The 26,734-nt window shown below is 46.6% G+C and overlaps 1 protein-coding gene across 1 annotated transcript; it reads left to right on the top strand.

The window, feature by feature from the left end:
- The first annotated feature begins 2,723 nt into the window (after positions 1 to 2,723).
- On the top strand, positions 2,724 to 16,676 carry LOC135916220 (cytochrome P450 2J4-like). Its single transcript, XM_065449519.1, has 8 exons — positions 2,724 to 3,022; positions 4,935 to 5,062; positions 5,837 to 5,943; positions 9,700 to 10,001; positions 10,768 to 10,880; positions 12,795 to 13,059; positions 14,503 to 14,690; positions 15,844 to 16,676. The coding sequence occupies exons 1-8, from the start codon at positions 2,802 to 2,804 to the stop codon at positions 16,032 to 16,034; spliced, it is 1,515 nt and encodes a 504-aa protein (XP_065305591.1). The 5' UTR covers positions 2,724 to 2,801; the 3' UTR covers positions 16,035 to 16,676.
- Positions 16,677 to 26,734: the final 10,058 nt, after the last annotated feature.

Genomic DNA, 26,734 nt, shown 5'->3' with positions numbered 1-26,734 from the left:
GTCTTTTCATTTCGTCGTCCATGTGCTTCTGCGCTACTGCGTAAATAATGCCACAGCAACTGGCCCACCGATTTGTCCTCCTGATATGCTGGAGCGTTCCCTGTCACATGCGTCTCTTATATGTCAACCTAAGTAATTCAGGGGAAACAGGGGGAATGCGGGAGGCGGAAATGCTAGACGACGAGCAAAACAAGAACGAGGTGAAAGTGGGAGCCAACGTTGCCACAGGTGGGCTTGTCTTTTTCAAGGCGACATATATGCTCTCCTCGCCACAGTGTACATAAATAGGTAGGGTTCGTCTAAGCCTAACTAATTTGTCATTCACGCGCAGAATACTCGCTAAGCGTCCGCAAAGAGAAGAGAGTCCATCCGCGGGAAAAATCATTACTAATGGGGTGGTCTGCTGGGTCGCCGATAGTCGTATCTGCAAACGTATGCAAATGACTCCGTCGCGTTGCCGTTACTTCAGTGATGGCATTTCGAAATTAGCGCTCCGAACTAAGCGAACACACGAGGGACGAAATGGGCGAGGGAGGGCTTTTCACTTAAACGTGCGCTACGCTAAATGTTTGCGCAGATCTGAGACATACCTGTTTTTTTTTTGTTCTTTCTGTTTGTATCACATTCAACTACGTACTGATACACATCTGTGTCCTTTACAGGAGAAAGGGTGACGGAAACAGGTGGCCGAGCGGAACTCTGGAGCCGAGTTTGACTATATGCAGATATCCATCCGCTTGGACAGGTCGCGCACGTGGTTGACCTTGGCATCAAGTGCCACGCTCGTGCTCGCCCATGAAAGAGTGTTTCTTTTTTTTTATGCGAAGCATATTACGAGAGCTCAACCCAGCTCCTCAGGCGCGGCGGTGTCGCCTTGAAACCACGTGACACCGTGACGTCACGACAGAGGAGAAGTGGCTTTGGCTCAACTCTTGCAAGACGGGCTGGGTGGGAATCGAACCAGGGTCTCCGGAGTGTGGGACGGAGACGCTACCACTGAGCCACGAGTACGATGCTTCAAAGCGGTACAAAAGCGCCTCTAGTGAATGCGGTGTTGCCTTAGAAACGAGCTGTTTCTAAGGCGTGCGTCTCTTGCTCAGGCGCACATTTCGTTGCCGCACCGAACGCTGCTTTGCTCGACGCTCACCGCGTCCAATGCGGGGCGCGTAGTCGCTGCCCTGTAGCCCATTGTCTTACACCCCTTGGCGGGTCGACGGGAACGCTGTCGCGTTCCACTCTTGAAGGCGAAGCAGTAATGCATGAGTTGTTTCTTCGTCTAGCCGAACCAAATATAGCCAAGCAACAGCAGTTCACCAGGCTAAACAGTGGTTCAACAACTAAAATAAAGGCTAGTATGCTTCGCATCCTGGGCTTAACCTTACCTAAGCCACAGCCATTTTTTTTTTAGATGGACGCAAGGCGTTGGGGCCCCTTTACCTAAAGGTATGTTTTAATGTCGCTAACGGAGCGACGTTCTTTAGCATAAGGCCAGTAGACAACGAAGCCAAAAGAATGCCAATGAGCCCTTTGCATGTCGGCTTTATATGGTCGAATATATATATAAAAAAATATGGAGGCCCTCGGTTTGCCTTCTCTCTTCTAACCTAATGTTTGTATTTCATCATCAACGTTGTCGTCATCATCATCGTCGTCGTCGTCGTTTTATTTATGTCAATTGTAGGACAAAGGCCTCTTCCAGCGATATCCGATCACCCCCGGTCTTATTACCAGTTACCATTACCACCGGTCGGTACCCGCCGTGGTTGCTCAGTGGCTATGGTGTTGGGCTGCTGAGCACGAGGTCGCGGGATCGAATCCCGGCCACGGCGGCCGCATTTCGATGGGGGCGAAATGCGAAAACACCCGTGTGCTTAGATTTAGGTGCACGTTAAAGAACCCCAGGTGGTCAAAATTTCCGGAGTCCTCCACTACGGCGTGCCTCATAATCAGAAAGTGGTTTTGGCACGTAAAACCCCAAATATTATTATTATTATTACCACCGGTCGGTGTATCTCAGACGCCGTCGTGGCACGACTATATGCCAAGTCAACACTGCGACTTTGATCGAGGGCTTCAAGCTCACGCAATATCTGGGACGTAACACGCCAGAGCGTGATCAGTAAACTCTGCAGCTGTCATTGCGAGGTATAATGTTGAAACGTTGCGCGTTACACGGGCAGAACACCCTCCGCAAAGAGAAAGGGTGCATGCATCCGTTCGAAACAAGGGAACGTATACGAAGGGAGAGGGGGGCGGGCGGTGAGTGCGCGAGAATTTGAGGCTTATCACAAACATGGGCAGTCACCTGGCTGTTTGCGCGAATCCAGGCGATCTGCTTTTTTTCTTTCCTTCTTCCTTTCTCTTTCTTTCTTTGTTTATTTTCCACAGTGCTTGGCTACACAGCTGTGACTTTTGTGGGAGAATCACGAATGAAAACCTCTAAACCGAACGGAACCGCGGCGACGAGTTTTACTAACCCTTGTGGAAGTAACCATCCGCTCGTATACAGGTCGCGCACCCGGCTAAAATTGGCATCAAGTGCCGCACTCTACCCTCGCCCGCAAAAGGACGTCTCTCCTGCCCCCTCCCCCCCCCCCCCCCCTTCTCGCTGCCAAACATATCCTTCTATCTGTTCTCTTTAGTACTGCGTTTAAAACCGCCTACTCCGCTGAGCTCATTCATTATAATACACGAATTCAGCTATAGTTAGGAGCGGTGTAGCACGCGGGGTTCGTACATCGCAGTCGACGACTCGTCAAACCTAACCGATCACTGCGCCAAGAGTAGCTCCAGCTTCAATCATGCCGGAGGCGGTGACGTGGCAGTGCGTGATCACGGCGCTGGTCGTCGCACTGGCGGCACCGCTGCTGCATTACCTGTGGTTCTCGCTGCGGAGGGTGTTTCGACCCGACCTGCCGCCTGGACCGCGAGGCCTGCCTCTCCTCGGCTACCTGCCCTTCATGACCGAGCACAGGCATCGGGACATCGAGACGCTCAAGCGGAAGTACGGCAACGTGTTCGGGTATGTTCATAGTGGATTGGATGTTCACGTAGCCAAAGTACTTGTTAAATTAAATTAAATTATGGGGTTTTACGTGCCAAAACCACTTTCTGATTATGAGGCACGCCGTAGTGGAGGACTCCGGAAATTTCGACCACCTGGAGTTCTTTAACGTGCACCTAAATCTAAGTACACGGGTGTTTTCGCATTTCGCCCCCGTCGAAATGCGGCCGCCGTGGCCGGGATTCGATCCCGCGACCTCGTGCTCAGCAGCCCAACACCATAGCCACTGAGCAATCACGGCGGGTGAAAGTACTTGTTGTTGTTGTTGTTGTTGTCCTGAGTGGCCGTGGCACATACCCACAGTGGGGGATTGGCCAAGAATCGGGTGGTTCAAATAGGTGCATAAAATAATAATAATAATAATAATAATAATAATAATAATAATAATAATAATAATAATAATAATAATAATACTGGATCAGAAATAAAAGAAAACTATCGTTGGGAGGGAGAATGATCAGTCTAACATAGAAATCGATTGGTTTCAATGAGGTAATTTTGGATTGCCAAGCAAACATTTCTGTGGCTGAGCCCAATAATGGAGGCTCCAAAAGATAGGATCACAGGCACTGATAAAGTTAGACCAATAGAGCGAAGCGGGATTTCGAGTAGTTGTTTTCTTTTAATAGAAAAACATCTGCGAGACAACAAGAAATGGTCTATTGTCTCCGCTTCGCCACAGAATGAGCGTAATGGTAAGGGGACCAGACCAGACCTGTGGAGGTAGAAGTTCAATGCAGGTATACGGCAGCGCAGCCTCGTGATGGACACTTCAATTTTCCGTGTTCGGCAAAAATCTCCGTGTCAAGGGCGTTTAGGAGATGTCTGTAATCCACAGAGTTGGCAATTGCGGAGCCTGATACTGTCTGTATAATGACATTCCTGCGAAATCTAGCGGCTATAACATAAGCAGTCAAAGGCTTCTTCTTCTTCTTCATTTCCTCTTTTTTTTTTTAAGTTCGAGCAGATCATTTAGCCGCAGAAAACCGAAACACCGTTCTACACGAAAGAAAATTGGAACAACTTGGATCACTTTTACCTCTGGCCATGGATAGCTAAAAAAAAAAATGAAATTGTAATCGCATTCTGGGGTTTTACGTGAAAAAAAGAAAGCAAAGCAAAAACATGACTTCATTCTGTGGCACGCCGTAGGGGTGGGGCTCCGGCTTAATTTTCTCCACCTGGAGTTCTTTAATGAGCACGCAGAACAGGGTGCATGAGCGTTCTCGAGTCCCGCCCCTAACAGACTCCAGCCACCGCGGCCTGTACCGCACCCGCGACCTCGTCCTCGCCAGCGCAACTTGCGCGTTGCCATATAGCTGCAGGGCTACCGCGTCGGGTTGTCGAGAGCACATTCGTGATTGCATTCGGGTGACGGAGGGTATACACTGCCTTGAAAACTCCGCTTACAATTCGTAAATTTCTACAGCAACTAATTAGGAAAGATAATTAGACATCTTTTGTTTAGTCTGGTCGATTGTGCGTTTTGATTTTTCATACGAGATATGTCCGCCAGTTTAAGTAGTACAGCTCAAAAACTAGAATTATCTGCCTCGGGCGATCTCTAAAAATTCTGTACACTCTAAAAGCAGCAGCAACAACAACAGTAACAAAACACGCCTTAAGTAAAACCTTGTTATAACGAAGTTGAAGGAGGAGACACAAATTCCTTCGTTATATCCATTATTACACTTACTGCACTACGTACCTCTATGGGGATTTCAAGGTGAATTTCATTCACTTTGTTATATCCATTATTTCGTTATGTCAAGTTTCGTTATAACGATACTATGGTCCGTTGTATTGGGTATCTGCCCTTTTCACTCCGGATCTGTAACTTGTGACAAAGTGGCAAGTGGTTTTTCTGTAGACTCCAGCTCGGTTCCCGGTACGTGGTCTTCTTGTGTGACTTCGGCTCCATAAAGGAGGCCCTCTGGAACGACGCCCTGCTCGACCGGGCTCATGAATTCCCCCTCAACGTCCACGAGAAATCTCAAAGTAAGCACAAGTCTCGGTAGTAGAAGATAGTACTTAGCCCGCCAGTGTGGCTGTGGTATAATGTCACTGTCACCCACTAGCATCTAACGAACATCGATAGCGGTTTCTTCAAATCAAGCACCCTCGCCTCATGAGCAACAAGCAGTACATCCACAGCATATCGCGGCATCATCTGCCAATCACCCATCAACATCCGATGAACGCCCAATGAACATTGGTCGTGGCAGTGGTGTTGGGGGCGTTGCCAGAGGCAAGGTTATAGCCTGGCAATTGCTCCGCCTCGGCGTCCCAATCCGTGTCGTGAAAGCGTGTCACCGTGAGTCCGTCAGTTCGTGTCTTTCGCAGAAATGTGAGCAGATGGTGCGCGACATTTCCTAGCGCACTGTCTGCGGACCTTTCAGAGAAAACTACACCTACTCTTCACTCGAGCGAGGAAACCCTCTTCAAGTATAGTGCTGGCGTTACTTCAAGTATAGTTAGTTAGTTCAAGTATAGTATAGTATATAGTATAGTTCAAACGCCCGCTTCAAATATAGAAGCGGGCGTTAGTTAAGCACTTCCTATACGTGGGCCGATCCCGAAGATAGTGCGATGCCGGGCCGACCCACGGCAGAAGCTCAGTTCGCCATTAAGGGGGCCCACATACACAGCTTCGCTGGTCATCCTTCACAAAGTGGAAGGGAACGGAGTTTTTTTTTTTTTTGGTACTCGGATTCTATTTTACGCTGCGATCGCGTAACGTCGAAGCATCTTAACTGCGCGTTCCTCCCGCAGTCATGATTCTGGCCAACGGGCCGCGTTGGAAGGAACAGCGCCGGTTCACAATGAGGACGTTCAAGACACTGATCAGCACCACGCAGGTTCTCGAGACGCACATACACGTGAGCTATGGCTACGGCTGTCCCTCCGCCGACTTTCTCTTGGAGTCATGTCGTTGTCACTAAGAAAAAAAAATTACCGAGACCATAGACAAAGGCCTCTTCACCGCGATCGTATAGGCGGACGACCATGTATTTCTAAGTTGCAGACGATCAGCAGACGATGAAAGCGATAATAGCCTCACCCACACTGACAAACGAAATCATATTTTCTTGCAAAACAAAGAATAGAGTTTAGTATTACAAGTTTATACAAATCTGATAAGTACTTTGATCCCACCAACGACAGATGATGCGCTTGAGCTCACCCAACTGGATCCGAATCTTTGGATCGTGTAGCAGCGATCATTGTCGATCGCGATCAAGAGATTCGATGCGGAGCGAGCACGATGGCGATCAAAAGTGAACGTGTGACACCGGTATAACAGACCAGAAAAGTCACTCTTAACGACATTAGAGGCTTGGTAGGCCAGCGAGAACGAAAAAAAAAGAAGAAAAAAAAACTATAGACGGTTGGTGGCGCTTTGAATTCGCCGCGACTCCGTAGATTTTGATCGGAACTGCTCGAGCTTAATTAATTTTTTTGTCGGTAGAAATTAACCGCATTCTGTTTGTTTAAAAAAAGATGTAGATCGAACTTCCCAGGTTTCAGGAGCGTTTACTAAGGCTGCGTTCACACCTGGTCTCGGAGCAAGCGGAAGCGGAAAAAACTTGAAAAATCCGCCTGCCTGGGCGCAAAAACGGGATAAAAAAAGAGGCGGCGAAGCGGAAAATGGTTCCCCTTCACCAGAAGCTGCACTAACATGTAAACATCCGGTCGTATAATTTAACATTTTCCGTTGTTCATTGTCTATTTTTGGACAAGAAACTAGCTAAAACTATCGAAACTATGTCTTGTTTATCTTCCATGGTAGATGAAAGTTATTAGGTGCACGTTAAAGAACCCCAGGTGGTCAAAATTTCCGGAGTCCTCCACTACGGCGTGCCTCATAATCAGAAAGTGGTTTTGGCACGTAAAACCCCAAATATTATTATATTATTAGATGAAAGTTAAAACCGACACGCGCAGTTGCGCTAAATGATAGCTTTTAGTAACTGATAGGTTAATGATTGAACGTATGTCTTGAAGTAGTGTGATGAACAGTGTCATCGCGCGGACAAACGTACGCAAACTAGATGGATGTGGACGAAAGCGGCAGTGGTTTCCGCTGCAGTGGCGAAAGAAATGTGAACATCTTGTACAAGCGCGGAAAAGATTTTCCGGCCGCTCTGGATTTTCCGCCCGCTTGCCGTTTCCCACGTGTGAACGTAGCCTGGCCAAACGCGGAGAAAAATGCTTTAAAATGCGTGACGTCACACCGACCTATACCGTCGCATAGGGTTCGCCGCGAAAATAAATAAAATGTAACTTTCGCCTAAAAATGTTTTGTCCGATAATCATTATGTTACCACTAAATAATGAAAAGAGTGTTTTTAAAGGACACTGCGGATCATTATCACGGGATTACGTGTTTCTTTCCTAATATCCCTCTAAAAGCGCTTCTTCAATTTACCTATAGTTCGGGCAATCCGCTCTAGTTCGGGCAATCCGTTTACTGACCTCTGCTTTCGCTCTTATAGTAGGCTCGTCACTGCCAGGGCATATAGCTGCAAAAAGTTGTTCGTCATTCCACCAGGGGAGGGGGGGGGGGATGTGCTGTTCTGAGGCATTATTGTGGACAGGAAAATTCCGCCATGTTGTTGAATTCACCATCTTGTGAGCTCCGATTGGCCTACACGGCTGCTACTGCCTTTCTGATTGGCCCAAAACATCCGCATGGTGGAATTTGACAGTGTCCGGAATAGTTTCGCGGAAATCTGTGTCCTGAGTGTCGACGTGAGCTCGTACCCCAGTGCCACTCGGTGGAGCATTAATCAGTGGTACAGCCACAATGCAACCGTGTTGCAGCCTGAGTTCGTAAAGTACCTGGTCAAAAAGAAAATTGAGAGAGAGAGGGAGGAGAGAGAGAGAACGTCGTTCACCCTGCACTCTCTCTCTCTCTTCATGTCGCTTAAAGGGCACCTCGCCAGGACCCATAGCAAATTTGGTTATACGCTGGAAGTTGTTACGTGTCCTCCAGGGAGCGTTCCGCCTCAAAAATATTTCAAATCGGCTCATTAATAGCCGAGATAGAAACATTTCAGTGCTTCGAACCCACGAATTCAGCAGGCGGGCCCCACTTCCAAGCAAGACGCTCTTTCCACTCGCCCCGTCTAGCCTACGCAAGCGAAATTCATTCCCTGCGTTCTCCCATACCGCACCTCGAGGATCGCGTGTTGCATACGTCACTGTGCCCGACTTTATTGTTCTTTTTTTTGCTCCTCGCTTTTTTTTTTCGGCGCTAGGCACGTCCGCTGACGGCGTCGGGCGCGAACTGTTGCCTCGTTCGCGCAGCACATGATTTTGAACGCTGTGCACAAGGAAACATCACTAGCGGTGTAATTCAATGCCACACGAATACTGAGGCAGAAGAAGCGGATCGCAGAGCATGATCACGCGTTGGAGCGCGTAGAAAATGGCATAGTTTCGGTACCTGCCCACGTGACCGCACGACCATGGTAACAAGCAGACGAAGCGGAAGTACATCTCTCTCGCTTCGGTTCGAAGTAAAACGAAAAACGCGCAGACATTCCGTTTGCGTTTTATTATTTCTCTAAACTTCAATTCAAGCAACAGATCGCACAGATAACAGATGTTGTCTTGAACAATTCTCGAAGTCACGCGTCACCACGAGCGACGTCACACTGCGGACACGACTGCGTAGGCGCAGGGCCACGACTACGTCATCGTCCGGCTTGCAGCGCGGCGTCCGCGAAGAGGAGAAAAAACAGCGTTATGTTTGAAATTTCAGGTCTTTCCGCGGCGTGTAGTGATGTGACACTTTGCAGACACGATCGTTACCGCGCAATCTATGCTCTGAACTTATCAGCTCAAGATGGCCAAGCCTGGTGAGGGGCCCTTTAAGCGCAGTGAGCCATCGCTGACTGCGATACGTGGCACGTGAACTTTGCATAACCGCCTGAAATAGCTACATTCCCATCGCGGGCGCAGAAGTTATTATCATAACTGAAGCGGAACTTAAGCTAACGCGGGTGAGATCGCGATCGCATCACGTTGCCCTTCACGAAGAATGCGCACGCTGATATCGCAACCGTATCAGGAAAGCAAGCCACGGGAGCAGGTTAACTGCGTGTTTCACCAAGACCTTGTGATCTTTACTGTGTTCTAAGGCTTCTTCCTTCGAAGATGGGAGGTGGCGGGTTCAAACACCTTATAGTGTATATTGTGAACCGACTAACGGTGAAACGGTGATTACGTGCAGCTTTACTTGGCGTCTCATCGTGGAGAACACAATTAGCCGCATAGCGAACTAGCCATGGATGTGGTTGATAATTGTGGAGGCTGTTCGACGCGGCGTCACTTTAATTCCGGATGCTGAGTTCTACTTCAGTCTTTAGATTTGTCCTGTTGCAGTGTCCTGTTGCTCTCCTTTCCTCTTTCCGTTTTCCTCCCCTCCTTCCTATCCTCTATTTCTGTGTTGCTGTCACCTCCCTCCAGAAGAGTAGGCAGGCGTTGTGCCCCTTCCGGTGGCAGTTGCCAGCCTGCCCCTCGCTTTCCCTTTCCTAATACCTGTGTATATGTGTATATGTGTTCAAAACAAATAATAATAATAATTTGTTTTACTGAACCTTCGCAAACGGGACCACTACCGCATGCAGGACGAACTGTCGAACTTGGTTCGTGAGCTGGCGTCTCGCAAGGGCGAGCCCGTTGCCATCGCCCCGTTGTTGTGTTCGAGCACGTCCAACGTCATCACGGCGCTGCTGTACGGCCGGAGGTTCGAGTACGGCAGCCCCGAGCGTGTCGATCTGGACGAGCTCGCCGACGGGATCCCGGCGTTGGCGGCACAGATTTCGGCCATCAACTTCTTCCCGTGGCTGCGCAGAGTGCTCTCCATCCTTCGCATGGGAGCATGCGGGAGGCTCAGGAGCGCCATGATACGAAGGGATCGCCTCTCAGAGTGAGTGGGCTGGCCGAGTATAGCTCGAATTCGGGGTTACGGGGGTCTACCAGAGATTCTATACTTGCGATGGCAAGTTGTACGTCTTTGTGCTGGTTCGTGAGATTGCTTTTCCGGAGACCTTTGTACTTAATGTGGTCCCCCGAGATGGGTAATTGTGCGAAACTTTACTTGTGATAGCCAGTTACGCTTAGTGTTTGCACTAGTTAGTGAAGCGCCTTGGATGAAGCTGCTTGTGTGTCACAGATGCCCCCGAGATGTCTAATCACGCAAAATTGTACTTAGTGTTTTCATTGGTTCATGCCAGCTTTGCTGAAACCCTTTGAATGTCTAATGACAAAAAAAAAAAAAAGATCTGGGAGAAAAGCAAATGTCGTCACCGATATTTCGGAGTCAAACGCAATAATTCGCAGACTGCCTGATAGATGTCACCGCAATACGCGCTGCGGTAAAATTTGCTAAGTTAGCTCGGAGGCTTCACCAAGGAGTATAGCTCTGCGCCTTGCTAGCGCAAGGTGGTCAGCGTGTGCCTGAATTAAGCCCTGCTTGATGGGCTATAGAGAATATACATGTATACCAGGTTTCGTCACCATACGCATGGGAGATATGAACTTGCAAGTTCTTTCAGGTTCAGTTTTAGGTGACGAGTCTTTGTTCTTGTCTGATTAAAATTCCTTTAGTTGACAAGATTGAATTTCACACTTTGTGATGCAGTGAATTGCTATTGAGAGACCCTCCTTGTGTTCCTTGTATTCTCTCCCTACAGGACCCTAATAGGCCTTCACGAGAAAACCTATCAGGACGGCGTGGTTCGTGACTATGTTGGTGGTTTTCTCAGTGAGATGAGACGACTAGAGCAAGAAAAGAAGACTTTCACGCGTGAGTGCGTAGAGTAACTGCAATTCTAGGAATAGGAATTATAGCCCCATCTAACGTTCCCTGTCCAGCGGCATCGTCTTCCTGTGTCTTTGGCCCCTGCGCCATCTGCAGTGCACTTTTCAATGAACATGAACTCGTACAACCTTCAGCCTCCTTCGGAGCGCTTCTGCACCATGTGTTTCAGCAACGTGTAGTAGATTTAACACGCCATAGTTAGCGTCCATCAGATTGTGGCACGAAGCTGCTAAGGAAACTGATCAAACGTTTCTTTCTTTTTCCGTGCATCTGCGTCCACTTTGAGAATTCCTGCAGAATTCATTCGCTTTGGTCGTGTTTCAGCGCTTCGAGTGAAGGCGGCGATGTCGAGTTCAATCCTCGGAGGCGGATGGAACTCGACGCCAGTTGCGAAGCTCTCCGTTTCCCTAAAAGGTGTTTCGGTTTACTTGTTGGCTTCGGGCTTTGTTCTGGTGGATGACAAATTTCACTTTTGGGAACCTTTCCATAGGCACTTGGCGCTTGGAGAAATATTGCGAATATTTCTCCGCCCGTTGTCTACATTCAGTTTTAGAAACGTACCAAACCGTGCCTAATTGGTTCCTCGAGATTGACAGTAGTCCTTTTCCTGACCAAGGGACGATTGACCAGACCCGTATAGACGTCGCCAAAACGCGTGATCTCACAGTCAGCTGGTGCAGGAATTTCAGTGTAGCGTCACGACCTGTCCTGATATTTTTTTAGTCTTTTTTTCACTTAGCCCCCTCTCACGATAAGAGTGGCCGTGTCGCTATTGCAATTTCGTATTTTCCTATTAACAGCTCATTTCACTATTCACAGTAAGTGTCTCTCTTAAGGGATGATAGAGAGAAAACTAATTCTGCCTGTAGTAGTCAACTGGCCTTTTACCATAAAAAAGAAAGCCACTTTTGCCGCAATAGAGAAATTGAGCCAGAAAAGACGCAAGAGCGAAGGACAGGCAGCGACGCCTCCTTGAAGTTCACGCACCAGTTTTCCGTGACGTCATGAATTTTGACGGCATCTGCTAGGACTTAGTTAATTTTTTGCCTGTAAAAGTGGAATGCACTGTAACTTAAAAAAGAAATGCCATAAACTAAACATAGCATGTTTCGGCAACCTTTAGTGAGCCAGGAGGTGGCCTGAATACGGGGAAAAAAAAAATCGGTGACGTAACACTTACCTACGCGGTGCTCCGGTTACGGCGCGAAACTTGAAAAGGAACTTTGATCTCCCCTTCTTTTTCTTCCAGTAATCAACCTGTATTACCGCGCAATGAACGAAAACAGTACTTTGAAAGAACACTTTATCATTCTTAGCATATGCGATGTTTACATTTATTGTCTATTGTCTTTTAATGTCTATTGCGGACATATTTGCTTTACCACTGCTCCATCTGAACCCAAGGGCTTCAAGGAGGCCAGTGGTGCCTAAATCAACCGCTGGGTAGACGTCTTCACATTCTAATAAAACATGCTCCATAGTTTCCCTAGCTTTACCACAGCAAGCACATGCTTCTTCTTCCTTTACTCCTCTCTACTTACTTTACTCTCTATCTACTTTACCTCTCTACCTACTTTACTCCTCCTTCTTCCTTTACTCCCTCTCTAAAACGCCCTCTACCCGCCGTGGTTGCTCAGTGGCTATGGTGTTGGGCTGCTGAGCACGAGGTCGCGGGATCGAATCCCGGCCACGGCGGCCGCATTTCGATGGGGGCGAAATGCGAAAACACCCGTGTACTTAGATTTAGGTGCACGTTAAAGAACCCCAGGTGGTCGAAATTTCCGGAGTCCTCCACTACGGCGTGCCTCATAATCAGAAAGTGGTTTTGGCACGTAAAATCCCAAATATTATTATTATTATTAAAACGCCCTCTGTCGTCGACCATGCGCTTTGTTGCAGACGACGTGCTCACTAGCAACGCGTCCTCCTTCTTCGGTGCCGGGAGCGAGACGGTGCGCTCCGCGGTAGAGTGGCTTCTGCTGACGTGCGCCGCCAAGCCGGAGGTGCAGAACCGCATCCGGGCCGAGATCGACGTCGTGCTCGGTCAAAGCGGTCAAGGTTCTCGCGTCGTGTGGGAAGACCGCAGCAGGATGCCGTACACGCAGGCCTTCATCTGGGAGATGACGCGCCTCGAGCCGATCAACCCTTTCGGCCTCATGCGATGGTGAGCTCGCGAAACAAGCACGTCCCCGCTTTTGCGCTGTTCTTAGCGAAGCTGTAGACCCTGTTCGTGTTTACAGAGTTCCCAGAAGACTTCTGGTTAAGCCCTCAGAAGCAACACAAGTTAGAATAGCCTATAAACTTACAGGACCCTCCAGCTGGCATCAGCTTTATTGGGGATTTGGAGTGTTTGACAATGAATTGTACCGTTAAGTGCAACAACAAAGAAAGCCCACACGTGAGTTCGACGCGCGGTGCACTTTCTTTATACCTGAAAACGTCAGGAATATGTGCCTACAGTATACAATGCGGCAAACTACTTCTTTTTTCTTGGCTAACTGGACTCTCGAAAATGGCTGACCGGAAGTTCTCTAGGGTTTCAACGCACTGCTGCCACATCGACGATGAAGACGCTGCTTCCAACCGACTTCATCTTTCTCTTCGCGAAGACCTCTTTCGCCTCCTCCTCCTGCTCTTGGTCCAATTTGGAAACGCCGCCGCATGCATTCAGACTCGTTTACGTTGTTGTTCTCTCCGTTAGGAATGTGGTCGAGATACCCGCACGTATGATAAGGAGTAGGTATAACGTTGCTGGTACCAAGACAACCTACAGCCCAGTTACCTTCCAGAGTGGTGTCAGTACGTACGCTCTCTAGGTTGGATCGAAAGTATATATGGACATTTTTTTTCTTCACTTCAACGGGATCAGCTGGTAGCCTGCGCTTACAAATTGTATATTTGTATCCGTGTGTGGTGTGAATTTCTTCGGATATGCGCTTTGCATGTGCGCAATGCCTTCCAGTAGGCGCATGGAAAGTGCTTTCGAGCTCGTTCTGTCGCGTTTTCAACCTCTAAGTCGTAGCGCTACCGGTGATATAGCTTGACGCATTCTACTATAGCGCTATCTGTGATATGGCTTGACGCATTCTGCTCTAGGTCTCAGTAACGCTAAACAACGTTTTTGTTATTGCCTGATGTGATCTCTCCGCGCTATCTCTGATATGGCTTGACGCATTCTGCTTTAGGTTTCAGTAACGCTAAACAACGTTTTTGTTGTTGCCTGATGTGATCTCTCCGCGCTATCTCTGATATGGCTTGACGCATTCTGCTTTAGGTTTCAGTAACGCTAAACAACGTTTTTGTTGTTGCCTGATGTGATCTCTCCGCGCTATCTCTGATATGGCTTGACGCATTCTGCTCTAGGTCTCAGTAACGCTAAACAACGTTTTTGTTGTTGCCTGATGTGATCTCTCCGCGCTATCTCTGATATGGCTTGACGCATTCTGCTTTAGGTTTCAGTAACGCTAAACAACGTTTTTGTTGTTGCCTGATGTGATCTCTCCGCGCTATCTCTGATATGGCTTGACGCATTCTGCTTTAGGTTTCAGTAACGCTAAACAACGTTTTTGTTGTTGCCTGATGTGATCTCTCCGCGCTATCGCCGCAGTGCCAGCGAGGACACGAAAGTAAGCGGCTACGTCATTCCGCGAGGTAGCGTCGTGGTCCCTTCGCTGAGGTCCATCTTCTACGACACGTCCTTCTGGGAGGACCCAGAAGTTTTCCGGCCCGAGCGCTTCTTGGTCGAAGGAGGGACTCGAGCCAGCAAGCCTGAGAGGCTGATCGCCTTCTCATCCGGTAAGAGTGTGGTCTTCCTTCGTAATTTATTGCCGCAGCGTCTAAAAAGGCAGTACTATGACGCTAAAGATCACAACAAGGCAAAGGAGGCACAGGTAGATGCGTATGGTGGAATAGGAGTAAAGTACAGGGGGCGAGGATAGATATCGGCGAACAAAGAAGCCTCAGGATCGAACCATTGCATTTCGAAGAGGAACTTGTCTTCGTCCTCTTCTCCCCTCCTCCCTTCCCCATGTGGAGAGCAGCCTAAGCGAGCTCACAGAGGAGCGAGATAAGGGCTGGGTTTACCCAGCACGGTATCCCGCTAATACGCAACAGGTAATACGCATGCGTCAAGCTAAACACCTCCACATTAAGTTCATCATCATCATCATCATCAGCAGCAGCAGCAGCCTGGTTACGCCTACTGCAGGGCAAAGGCCTCTCCCATACTTCTCCAACAACCCCGGTCATGTACTACACATTAATGTATGGCATAGTTGATACGTACTGCATGTAGCGTGGACATATACGCCGCAGTAAAATAAATGTGAGTGAACGTTGATGATCGATGACGATGATGTTATATTGACATGCCCTTTGAAACGAGGCGCCGAGAATTGCGCGGCTAGCCCATATATTATAAGCGCTAGTAGTGACATCACTTAGTGGCAGCGTGGTCACCTATAGCAACAGTAGGGTGCCTGAATGCGTTCCCTCTTCCACGGGAGTGGAGGACAGCGGCGCTAGGTGGTGACATCTGGTAACACTGCGGTCAACCAATGCTAAACCGAAGCAGAAGTTTCGTTACAGTTCGCAACGGCGCAACGATTAGCAGCTGGCTTAAACGCATTTGCAGCTCCATAATCAACACTAAATTTGAATCGTTGCTCTTGAAGCAAAGAGTTGTGCGTAGCACATGAGTGTTCTTACCGGGGTATGTTGATCACAATGTTATCAGGTGTCACTACGAGTGCTGCCGTTGCCGGGTACCTATTCTGGCATACTCCTGCGCACGTATCAGCTAGTGCGTCTCTGGTACACTAAATCTCCATTATCAGGTATTCAGGTTCATCGTATTGCTTGACGCAAAAAATAGAACGCAACAGCATATCTCGCGCTCTTGAAGCGTGAGAAACAAAACATTCTTATCGAAAACGTCGCTTCCTTACAGGCAAGCGTTCTTGTCCCGGGGAGATGATCGCCAACATGGAGACGTTCATCTTTCTTACCACCATCCTGCAGCACTTCGTCATCGAGGTGCCTCCCAGTGGTCCGGCCCTCGCTTTCGACGAGGTGTTGACCATATCGCTTAGGCCCCGATCGCAGGAATTAGTTTTCCGCGCGAGAGAAATCCGCGGTTGAAAACACCTTTAAAGCTCCTCTAACAAGTGGTTTTGCAGAGTACTTGAATCATACTCGTTCCGAAATGACGTTTGGAACTCCTGCGAGTCCTCGGTTACCTGTCTTCGGTGGTGGGGGTGGTGGTGATGATGATATTAATGTATTAATGGCATTCCCTTTTGAAATTGGGCGGTGAAAGTTTATCACCTAGCCTGCTTGATTTAATCGGGTATGCTATACGTGTTTTTAACTTGCATTTTTCTGTACATTTCCGTGATCATTTTTTCCCTAAAAATCTACCTTGCACCGCTAGCCATGACTGCAAGAGATCCGGTCGTATCAATCTCAAACCTGCCTTTTTCCCACCAATACTCTAAACGTCCCTTGCTAATCTCGATTGCTGACCGGATGTAGCTTCCGCCCTCTACCCAAGCGCTTCCGGAAGTTGTACGTTACCTACGGTTCTCTCCTGGCTGAATCTCTTTGGATTCCTTTAGGGTGTGCTGAGTGTTCTCCGGATTTTTGCTTCAGCATACACACGCTGACTGACGCGCCACCGGTAAGCGACAAGATGAAGCTTGTCATCACTCTAATGAACTTCAATGGCGCAGGCTTCTCCAATCTCGGAGGTCATGTCACGCACCGCCTAATAAAGCGTTTGAAATTGCTTATGTGACTGGCAAGTTGTCTTGAAGTGGTCACTAGGCCAGTCAAGTTCAGCCCACCATCAACAACCTTACAAACTACAGGCTGTGAGACTACATATTATAGAATTGGTTTTATGTCGTGACTGTATTCCTTTATTGCGTGGAAAAGAGGTGTGCTCTCTGGCAATTTTTCTGGCTTTTAGCGTAGCTCAGGAAGGGCAAAAAGGAAGGGATAATGAAAAAGAACGGAGAACAAAGTGAGCGCTAACTTCCAACTTATGGTTTATTTCGTGACACAGAAGGCTATTTATACACTCGGCGAACCATGTGACATCAATAGATTTCGCAAAACTAAGCAAAAAAACCGACAGTAACCATGTGAAACATATTCAGACAGCGTGTGGCTGCAGTCGGAGATACGCCAATTCATTGCTTGATAATGACAATGAAGGTGAGCTTACACATGCATGGCCCAGACCTATGATAGCCTTTGCTTCGATGATTTCGCTTGTGAGCTGATTACGACTACCACCTAGAATAACGCATTCCTCTAAGACAAGTTCGAAACCACACGTTTTGCAGTGCTGCGCAAGAAATACCCCAGCTGTAATACAATTCTTATTGTAACAGGCTGTCTGCATATGTTTGACATAGTTACTATGAGTTTTGTTGCTTAGTTTTGTGTAATCTCTTGATGTCACATGGTCACAAAGTGGCTGCGTCGAGTTATTGAATTGTCAAAATTTCAAGAACCAAATGACGATGAGATAGCGCCTGAAACCATGCACATTGTTCATACGAAGCTGCGCATCGCAGCGCACCAGGTCATTCAGAGAAGACAATGTTAACCGCTATAGGCCGAACATCAGAATCTCTTTCATGTATTCGCTACCGAACGAAATAGATTACTAAAATTCAGTAATATTGGTTTATTCAGCGACATTCAAGCAATGCTGTAAGAGATTAACTGAATTTTGCCAGAACGCGAACCTTGCCTATTAATTGCGATTAATATTCTTTAGGAACTTCATCAACATTGCGGTGTCTAACATCTTATACCCGGTAGCTAAAGTTGTGTACCATATATGACCACTAAGTAAGTTCTGGCTGCTATCTTGTTCAGCAAACAAATAACCAAGGCTACACAGTATGTGCCCGAATAAACACCTTGCAAGTAGCTGCAGATCTCCACTGACCTCTCTGGAAAACGCTGGTTCGTGGCGTACAAGTCAACATCCATGCTATTAAAAGTGCTTCCGCCTGTCCACCGGGGAATAAATCGACTACGAAAATTGGCATTTCCGAAAAACAGGTAAAGATATGCCCAGTAAAAATATTGAAACAGCCATGTCTACTGAATTCTCTTGAAAACGCTGGTTCCTGGCGTAAAAGCAAATCTCCATCCTATTGGAAGTGTTCCCGGCTATTCACGCGATGAATGAATGAACGGCGGAAATTGGCACTTCCGGAAGACAGGTAAGCCCCAATAAAAATATCAGAACAGCCATGTCTACCGACTGTTTTGCAAAACGCTGGTTAGTCGCATACACATCGATATCCATGCTATGGGAAGTGTTCCCGCCTATTCACACGATAAATAAATGGATTGCCAAAATTGGCAATACCAAAAAAACAAACAATGTAAGCCTACATACAGCCCAGTAAAATGACGAAACAGTGATGTCCATTGACGTTTCTAGAAAACGCTCGTTCGTGTCACATACACAACTTCCATCCAATTAGAGTAGTTCCACCTATTCATACAAATAATACACGGATTACGAAACGCCGGGGCGGATGCGGATTAACACGATAAATAAACCAGCTTGAAACTCGCGCGTAGAGGCCAAATTAGGTGATAAATAAACGAATAGGCGAAGAATAATTTTATCGGGAAAAATGAGAAAACATTAAGCGAAGGGCAACATCGTCTCAGCCAGGTTCGAAAAGTTCGGTCTAAATCGCTCGTTCTCTGCCTACACCACTCCCCACGGATGCCTAGAGGCCGAATTACGCGATAAATAAAGGAATAGGCGAAGAATAATTATATAGGAAAAATTGGAAAAACACCAAGCCTATAGCCCAGGGAAATATCGTTTCAGTCTGGTTCGAAAAGTTCGGTCTGAATCGCTCGTTCTCTGCCTACACCACTCCCCACGCATGCCTAGAGGCCGAATTACGCGATAAATAAAGGAATAGGCGAAGAATAATTATATAGGAAAAATTGGAAAAACACCAAGCCTATAGCCCAGGGAAATATCGTTTCAGTCTGGTTCGAAAAGTTCGGTCTGAATCGCTCGTTCTCTGCCTACACCACTCCCCACGCATGCCTAGAGGCCGAATTACGCGATAAATAAAGGAATAGGCGAAGAATAATTATATAGGAAAAATTGGAAAAACAGCAAGCCTATAGCGCAGGGAAATATCGTCTCAGCCAGGTTCGAAAAGTTCGGTCTGAATCGCTCGTTCTCTGCCTACACCACTCCCCACGCATGCCTAGAGGCCGAATTACGCGATAAATAAACGAATAGGCGAAGAATAATTTTATCGGGAAAATTGGAAAAACACCAAGCCCGAGGGAAATATCGTTTCAGCCAGGTTCGAAAAGTTCGGTCTAAATCGATCGTTCTCTGCCTACACCACTCCCCACGCATGCCTAGAGGCCGAATTACGCGATAAATAAAGGAATAGGCGAAGAATAATTATATAGGAAAATTTGGAAAAACACCAAGCCTATAGCCCAGGGAAATATCATTTCAGTCTGGTTCGAAAAGTTCGGTTTGAATCGCTCGTTCTCTGCCTACACCACTCCCCACGCATGCCTAGAGGCCGAATTACGCGATAAATAAAGGAATAGGCGAAGAATAATTATATAGGAAAAATTGGAAAAACACCAAGCCTATAGCCCAGGGAAATATCGTTTCAGTCTGGTTCGAAAAGATCGGTCTAAATCGCTCGTTCTCTGCCTACACCACTCCCCACGCATGCCTAGAGGCCGAATTACGCGATAAATAAAGGAATAGGCGAAGAATAATTATATAGGAAAAATTGGAAAAACACCAAGCCTATAGCCCAGGGAAATATCGTCTCAGCCAGGTTCGAAAAGTTCGGTCTAAATCGCTCGTTCTCTGCCTACACCACTCCCCACGCATGCCTAGAGGCCGAATTACGCGATAAATAAAGGAATAGGCGAAGAATAATTATATAGGAAAAATTGGAAAAACACCAACCCTATAGCCCAGGGAAATATCGTCTCAGCCAGGTTCGAAAAGTTCGGTCTAAATCGCTCGTTCTCTGCCTACACCACTCCCCACGCATGCCTAGAGGCCGAATTACGCGATAAATAAAGGAATAGGCGAAGAATAATTATATAGGAAAAATTGGAAAAACACCAAGCCTATAGCCCAGGGAAATATCGTTTCAGTCTGGTTCGAAAAGTTCGGTCTAAATCGCTCGTTCTCTGCCTACACCATTCCCCACGCATGCCTAGAGGCCGAATTACGCGATAAATAAAGGAATAGGCGAAGAATAATTATATAGGAAAAATTGGAAAAACACCAGGCCTATAGCCCAGGGAAATATCGTCTCAGCCAGGTTCGAAAAGTTCGGTCTAAATCGCTCGTTCTCTGCCTACACCACTCCCCACGCATGCCTAGAGGCCGAATTACGCGATAAATAAAGGAATAGGCGAAGAATAATTATATAGGAAAAATTGGAAAAACACCAAGCCTATAGCCCAGAGAAATATCGTTTCAGTCTGGTTCGAAAAGTTCGGTCTAAATCACTCGTTCTCTGCCTACACCACTCCCCACGCATGCCTAGAGGCCGAATTACGCGATAAATAAAGGAATAGGCGAAGAATAATTATATAGTAAAAATTGGAAAAACACCAAGCCTATATAGCCCAGGGAAATATCGTTTCAGTCTGGTTCGAAAAGTTCGGTCTAAATCGCTCGTTCGCTGCCTACACCACTCCCCATGCATGCCTAGAGGCTGAATTACGCGATAAATAAAGGAATGGGCGAAGAATACTTTTATCGGGAAAATTGAAAAAACACCAAGCCTATAGCCCAGGGAAATATCGTTTCAGTCTGGTTCGAAAAGTTCGGTTTGAATCGCTCGTTCTCTGCCTACACCACTCCCCACGCATGCCTAGAGGCCGAATTACGCGATAAATAAAGGAATGGGCGAAGAATAATTTTATCGGGAAAATTGAAAAAACACCAAGCCTATAGCCCAGGGAAATATCGTTTCAGTCTGGTTCGAAAAGTTCGGTTTGAATCGCTCGTTCTCTGCCTACACCACTCCCCACGCATGCCTAGAGGCCGAATTACGCGATAAATAAAGGAATGGGCGAAGAATAATTATATCGGGAAAATTGAAAAAACACCAAGAATATAGCCCAGGGAAATATCGTTTCAGTCTGGTTCGAAAAGTTCGGTTTGAATCGCTCGTTCTCTGCCTACACCACTCCCCACGCATGCCTAGAGGCCGAATTACGCGATAAATAAAGGAATGGGCGAAGAATAATTATATCGGGAAAATTGAAAAAACACCAAGCCTATAGCCCAGGGAAATATCGTTTCAGTCTGGTTCGAAAAGTTCGGTTTGAATCGCTCGTGCTCTGCCTACACCACTCCCCACGCATGCCTAGAGGCCGAATTACGCGATAAATAAAGGAATGGGCGAAGAATAATTTTATCGGGAAAATTGAAAAAACACCAAGCCCAGGCAAATATCGTTTCAGTCTGGTTCGAAAAGTTCGGTTTGAATCGCTCGTTCTCTGCCTACACCACTCCCCACGCATGCCTAGAGGCCGAATTACGCGATAAATAAAGGAATGGGCGAAGAATAATTTTATCGGGAAAATTGAAAAAACACCAAGCCTATAGCCCAGGGAAATATCGTTTCAGTCTGGTTCGAAAAGTTCGGTTTGAATCGCTCGTTCTCTGCCTACACCACTCCCCACGCATGCCTAGAGGCTGAATTACGCGATAAATAAAGGAATGGGCGAAGAATAATTATATAGGAAAAATTGGAAAAACACCAAGCCTATAGCCCAGGGAAATATCGTTTCAGTCTGGTTCGAAAAGATCGGTTTGAATCGCTCGTTCTCTGCCTACACCACTCCCCACGCATGCCTAGAGGCCGAATTACGCGATAAATAAAGGAATGGGCGAAGAATAATTTTATCGGAAAAATTGAAAAAACACCAAGCCTATAGCCCAGGGAAATATCGTTTCAGTCTGGTTCGAAAAGTTCGGTTTGAATCGCTCGTTCTCTGCCTACACCACTCCCCACGCATGCCTAAAGGCCGAATTACGCGATAAATAAAGGAATGGGCGAAGAATAATTTTATCGGGAAAATTGAAAAAACACCAAGCCTATAGCCCAGGGAAATATCGTTTCAGTCTCGTTCGAAAAGTTCGGTTTGAATCGCTCGTTCTTTGCCTACACCACTCCCCACGCATGCCTAGAGGCTAAATTACGCGATAAATAAAGGAATGGGCGAAGAATAATTATATCGGGAAAATTGAAAAAACACCAAGCCTATAGCCCAGGGAAATATCGTTTCAGTCTGGTTCGAAAAGTTCGGTTTGAATCGCCCGTTCTCTGCCTACACCACTCCCCACGCATGCCTAGAGGCTGAATTACGCGATAAATAAAGGAATGGGCGAAGAATAATTATATCGGGAAAATTGAAAAAAACACCAAGCCTATAGCCCAGGGAAATATCGTTTCAGTCTGGTTCGAAAAGTTCGGTTTGAATCGCTCGTTCTCTGCCTACACCACTCCCCACGCATGCCTAGAGGCCGAATTACGCGATAAATAAAGGAATGGGCGAAGAATAATTTTATCGGGAAAATTGAAAAAACACCAAGCCTATAGCCCAGGGAAATATCGTTTCAGTCTGGTTCGAAAAGTTCGGTTTGAATCGCTCGTTCTCTGCCTACACCACTCCCCACGCATGCCTAGAGGCCGAATTACGCGATAAATAAAGGAATAGGCGAAGAATAATTATATAGGAAAAATTGGAAAAACACCAAGCCTATATAGCCCAGGGAAATATCGTTTCAGTCTGGTTCAAAAAGTTCGGTCTAAATCGCTCGTTCTCTGCCTACACCACTCCCCACGGATGCCTAGAGGCCGAATTACGCGATAAATAAAGGAATAGGCGAAGAATAATTATATAGGAAAAATTGGAAAAACACCAAGCCTATAGCCCAGGGAAATATCGCCTCAGCCAGGTTCGAAAAGTTCGGTCTAAATCGCTCGTTCTCTGCCTACACCACTCCCCATGCATGCCTAGAGGCCGAATTACGCGATAAATAAAGGAATAGGCGAAGAATAATTATAAAGGAAAAATTGGAAAAACACCAAGCCTATAGCCCAGGGAAATATCGTTTCAGTCTGGTTCGAAAAGTTCGGTCTAAATCGCTCGTTCTCTGCCTACACCACTCCCCACGCATGCCTAGAGGCCGAATTACGCGATAAATAAAGGAATAGGCGAAGAATAATTATATAGGAAAAATTGGAAAAACACCAAGCCTATAGCCCAGGGAAATATCGTTTCAGTCTGGTTCGAAAAGTTCGGTCGAAATCGCTCGTTCTCTGCCTACACCACTCCCCACGTATGCCGAGAGGCCGAATTACGCGATAAATAAACGAATAGGCGAAGAATAATTTTATCGGGAAAATTGAAAAAAAAACACCAAGCCTATAGCCCAGGGAAATATCGTCTCAGCCAGGTTCGAAAAGTTCGGTCTAAATCGCTCGTTCTCTGCCTACACCACTCCCCACGCATGCCTAGAGGCCGAATTACGCGATAAATAAAGGAATAGGCGAAGAATAATTATATAGGAAAAATTGGAAAAACACCAAGCCTATAGCCCAGGGAAATATCGTTTCAGTCTGGTTCGAAAAGTTCAGTCTAAATCGCTCCTTCTCTGCCTACACCACTCCCCACGCATGCCTAGAGGCCGAATTACGCGATAAATAAACGAATAGGCGAAGAATAATTTTATCGGGAAAATTGAAAAAACACCAAGCCTATAGCCCAGGGAAATATCGTTTCAGTCTGGTTCGAAAAGTTCGGTTTGAATCGCTCGTTCTCTGCCTACACCACTCCCCACGCATGCCTAGAGGCCGAATTACGCGATAAATAAACGAATAGGCGAAGAATAATTTTATCGGGAAAATTGAAAAAACACCAAGCCTATAGCCGAGGGAAATATCGTTTCAGTCTGGTTCGAAAAGTTCGGTTTGAATCGCTCGTTCTCTGCCTACACCACTCCCCACACATGCCTAGAGGCCGAAATACGCGATAAATAAACGAATAGGCGAAGAATAATTTTAACGGGAAAATTGAAAAAACACCAAGCCTATAGCCCAGGGAAATATCGTTTCAGTCTGGTTCGAAAAGTTCGGTTTGAATCGCTCGTTCTCTGCCTACACCACTCCCCACGCATGCCGAGAGGCCGAATGACGCGATAAATAAAGGAATGGGCGAAGAATAATTTTATCAGGAAAATTGAAAAAACACCAAGCCTATAGCCCAGGGAAATATCGTTTCAGTCTGGTTCGAAAAGTTCGGTTTGAATCGCTCGTTCTCTGCCTACACCACTCCCCACGCATGCCTAGAGGCCGAATTACGCGATAAATAAAGGAATGGGCGAAGAATAATTTTATCGGGAAAATTGAAAAAACACCAAGCCTATAGCCCAGGGAAATATCGTTTCAGTCTGGTTCGAAAAGTTCGGTTTGAATCGCTCGTTCTCTGCCTACACAACTCCCCACGCATGCCTAGAGGCTGAATTACGCGATAAATAAAGGAATGGGCGAAGAATAATTATATAGGAAAAATTGGAAAAACACCAAGCCTATAGCCCAGGGAAATATCGTTTCAGTCTGGTTCGAAAAGTTCGGTTTGAATCGCCCGTTCTCTGCCTACACCACTCCCCACGCATGCCTAGAGGCTGAATTACGCGATAAATAAAGGAATGGGCGAAGAATAATTATATCGGGAAAATTGAAAAAAACACCAAGCCTATAGCCCAGGGAAATATCGTTTCAGTCTGGTTCGAAAAGTTCGGTTTGAATCGCTCGTTCTCTGCCTACACCACTCCCCACGCATGCCTAGAGGCCGAATTACGCGATAAATAAAGGAATGGGCGAAGAATAATTTTATCGGGAAAATTGAAAAAACACCAAGCCTATAGCCCAGGGAAATATCGTTTCAGTCTGGTTCGAAAAGTTCGGTTTGAATCGCTCGTTCTCTGCCTACACCACTCCCCACGCATGCCTAGAGGCCGAATTACGCGATAAATAAAGGAATAGGCGAAGAATAATTATATAGGAAAAATTGGAAAAACACCAAGCCTATATAGCCCAGGGAAATATCGTTTCAGTCTGGTTCAAAAAGTTCGGTCTAAATCGCTCGTTCTCTGCCTACACCACTCCCCACGGATGCCTAGAGGCCGAATTACGCGATAAATAAAGGAATAGGCGAAGAATAATTATATAGGAAAAATTGGAAAAACACCAAGCCTATAGCCCAGGGAAATATCGCCTCAGCCAGGTTCGAAAAGTTCGGTCTAAATCGCTCGTTCTCTGCCTACACCACTCCCCATGCATGCCTAGAGGCCGAATTACGCGATAAATAAAGGAATAGGCGAAGAATAATTATAAAGGAAAAATTGGAAAAACACCAAGCCTATAGCCCAGGGAAATATCGTTTCAGTCTGGTTCGAAAAGTTCGGTCTAAATCGCTCGTTCTCTGCCTACACCACTCCCCACGCATGCCTAGAGGCCGAATTACGCGATAAATAAAGGAATAGGCGAAGAATAATTATATAGGAAAAATTGGAAAAACACCAAGCCTATAGCCCAGGGAAATATCGTTTCAGTCTGGTTCGAAAAGTTCGGTCGAAATCGCTCGTTCTCTGCCTACACCACTCCCCACGTATGCCGAGAGGCCGAATTACGCGATAAATAAACGAATAGGCGAAGAATAATTTTATCGGGAAAATTGAAAAAAAAACACCAAGCCTATAGCCCAGGGAAATATCGTCTCAGCCAGGTTCGAAAAGTTCGGTCTAAATCGCTCGTTCTCTGCCTACACCACTCCCCACGCATGCCTAGAGGCCGAATTACGCGATAAATAAAGGAATAGGCGAAGAATAATTATATAGGAAAAATTGGAAAAACACCAAGCCTATAGCCCAGGGAAATATCGTTTCAGTCTGGTTCGAAAAGTTCAGTCTAAATCGCTCCTTCTCTGCCTACACCACTCCCCACGCATGCCTAGAGGCCGAATTACGCGATAAATAAACGAATAGGCGAAGAATAATTTTATCGGGAAAATTGAAAAAACACCAAGCCTATAGCCCAGGGAAATATCGTTTCAGTCTGGTTCGAAAAGTTCGGTTTGAATCGCTCGTTCTCTGCCTACACCACTCCCCACGCATGCCTAGAGGCCGAATTACGCGATAAATAAACGAATAGGCGAAGAATAATTTTATCGGGAAAATTGAAAAAACACCAAGCCTATAGCCCAGGGAAATATCGTTTCAGTCTGGTTCGAAAAGTTCGGTTTGAATCGCTCGTTCTCTGCCTACACCACTCCCCACGCATGCCTAGAGGCCGAATTACGCGATAAATAAAGGAATGGGCGAAGAATAATTTTATCGGGAAAATTGAAAAAACACAAAGCCTATAGCCCAGGGAAATATCGTTTCAGTCTGGTTCGAAAAGTTCGGTTTGAATCGCTCGTTCTCTGCCTACACCACTCCCCACGCATGCCGAGAGGCCGAATTACGCGATAAATAAAGGAATGGGCGAAGAATAATTTTATCTGGAAAATTGAAAAAACAACAAGCCTATAGCCCAGGGAAATATCGTTTCAGTCTGGTTCGAAAAGTTCGGTTTGGATCGCTCGTTCTCTGCCTACACCACTCCCCACGCATGCCTAGAGGCCGAATTACGCGATAAATAAAGGAATGGGCGAAGAATAATTTTATCGGGAAAATTGAAAAAACACCAAGCCTATAGCCCAGGGAAATATCGTTTCAGTCT

The sequence above is a fragment of the Dermacentor albipictus genome, chromosome 5, assembly GCF_038994185.2.
Source record: "Dermacentor albipictus isolate Rhodes 1998 colony chromosome 5, USDA_Dalb.pri_finalv2, whole genome shotgun sequence".
In the NCBI taxonomy this organism is placed as follows: Eukaryota; Metazoa; Arthropoda; class Arachnida; order Ixodida; family Ixodidae; genus Dermacentor; species Dermacentor albipictus.
The sequence above is the reverse complement of the archived record's forward strand: the minus strand, read 5'-3'. Positions and strand labels throughout refer to the sequence as shown.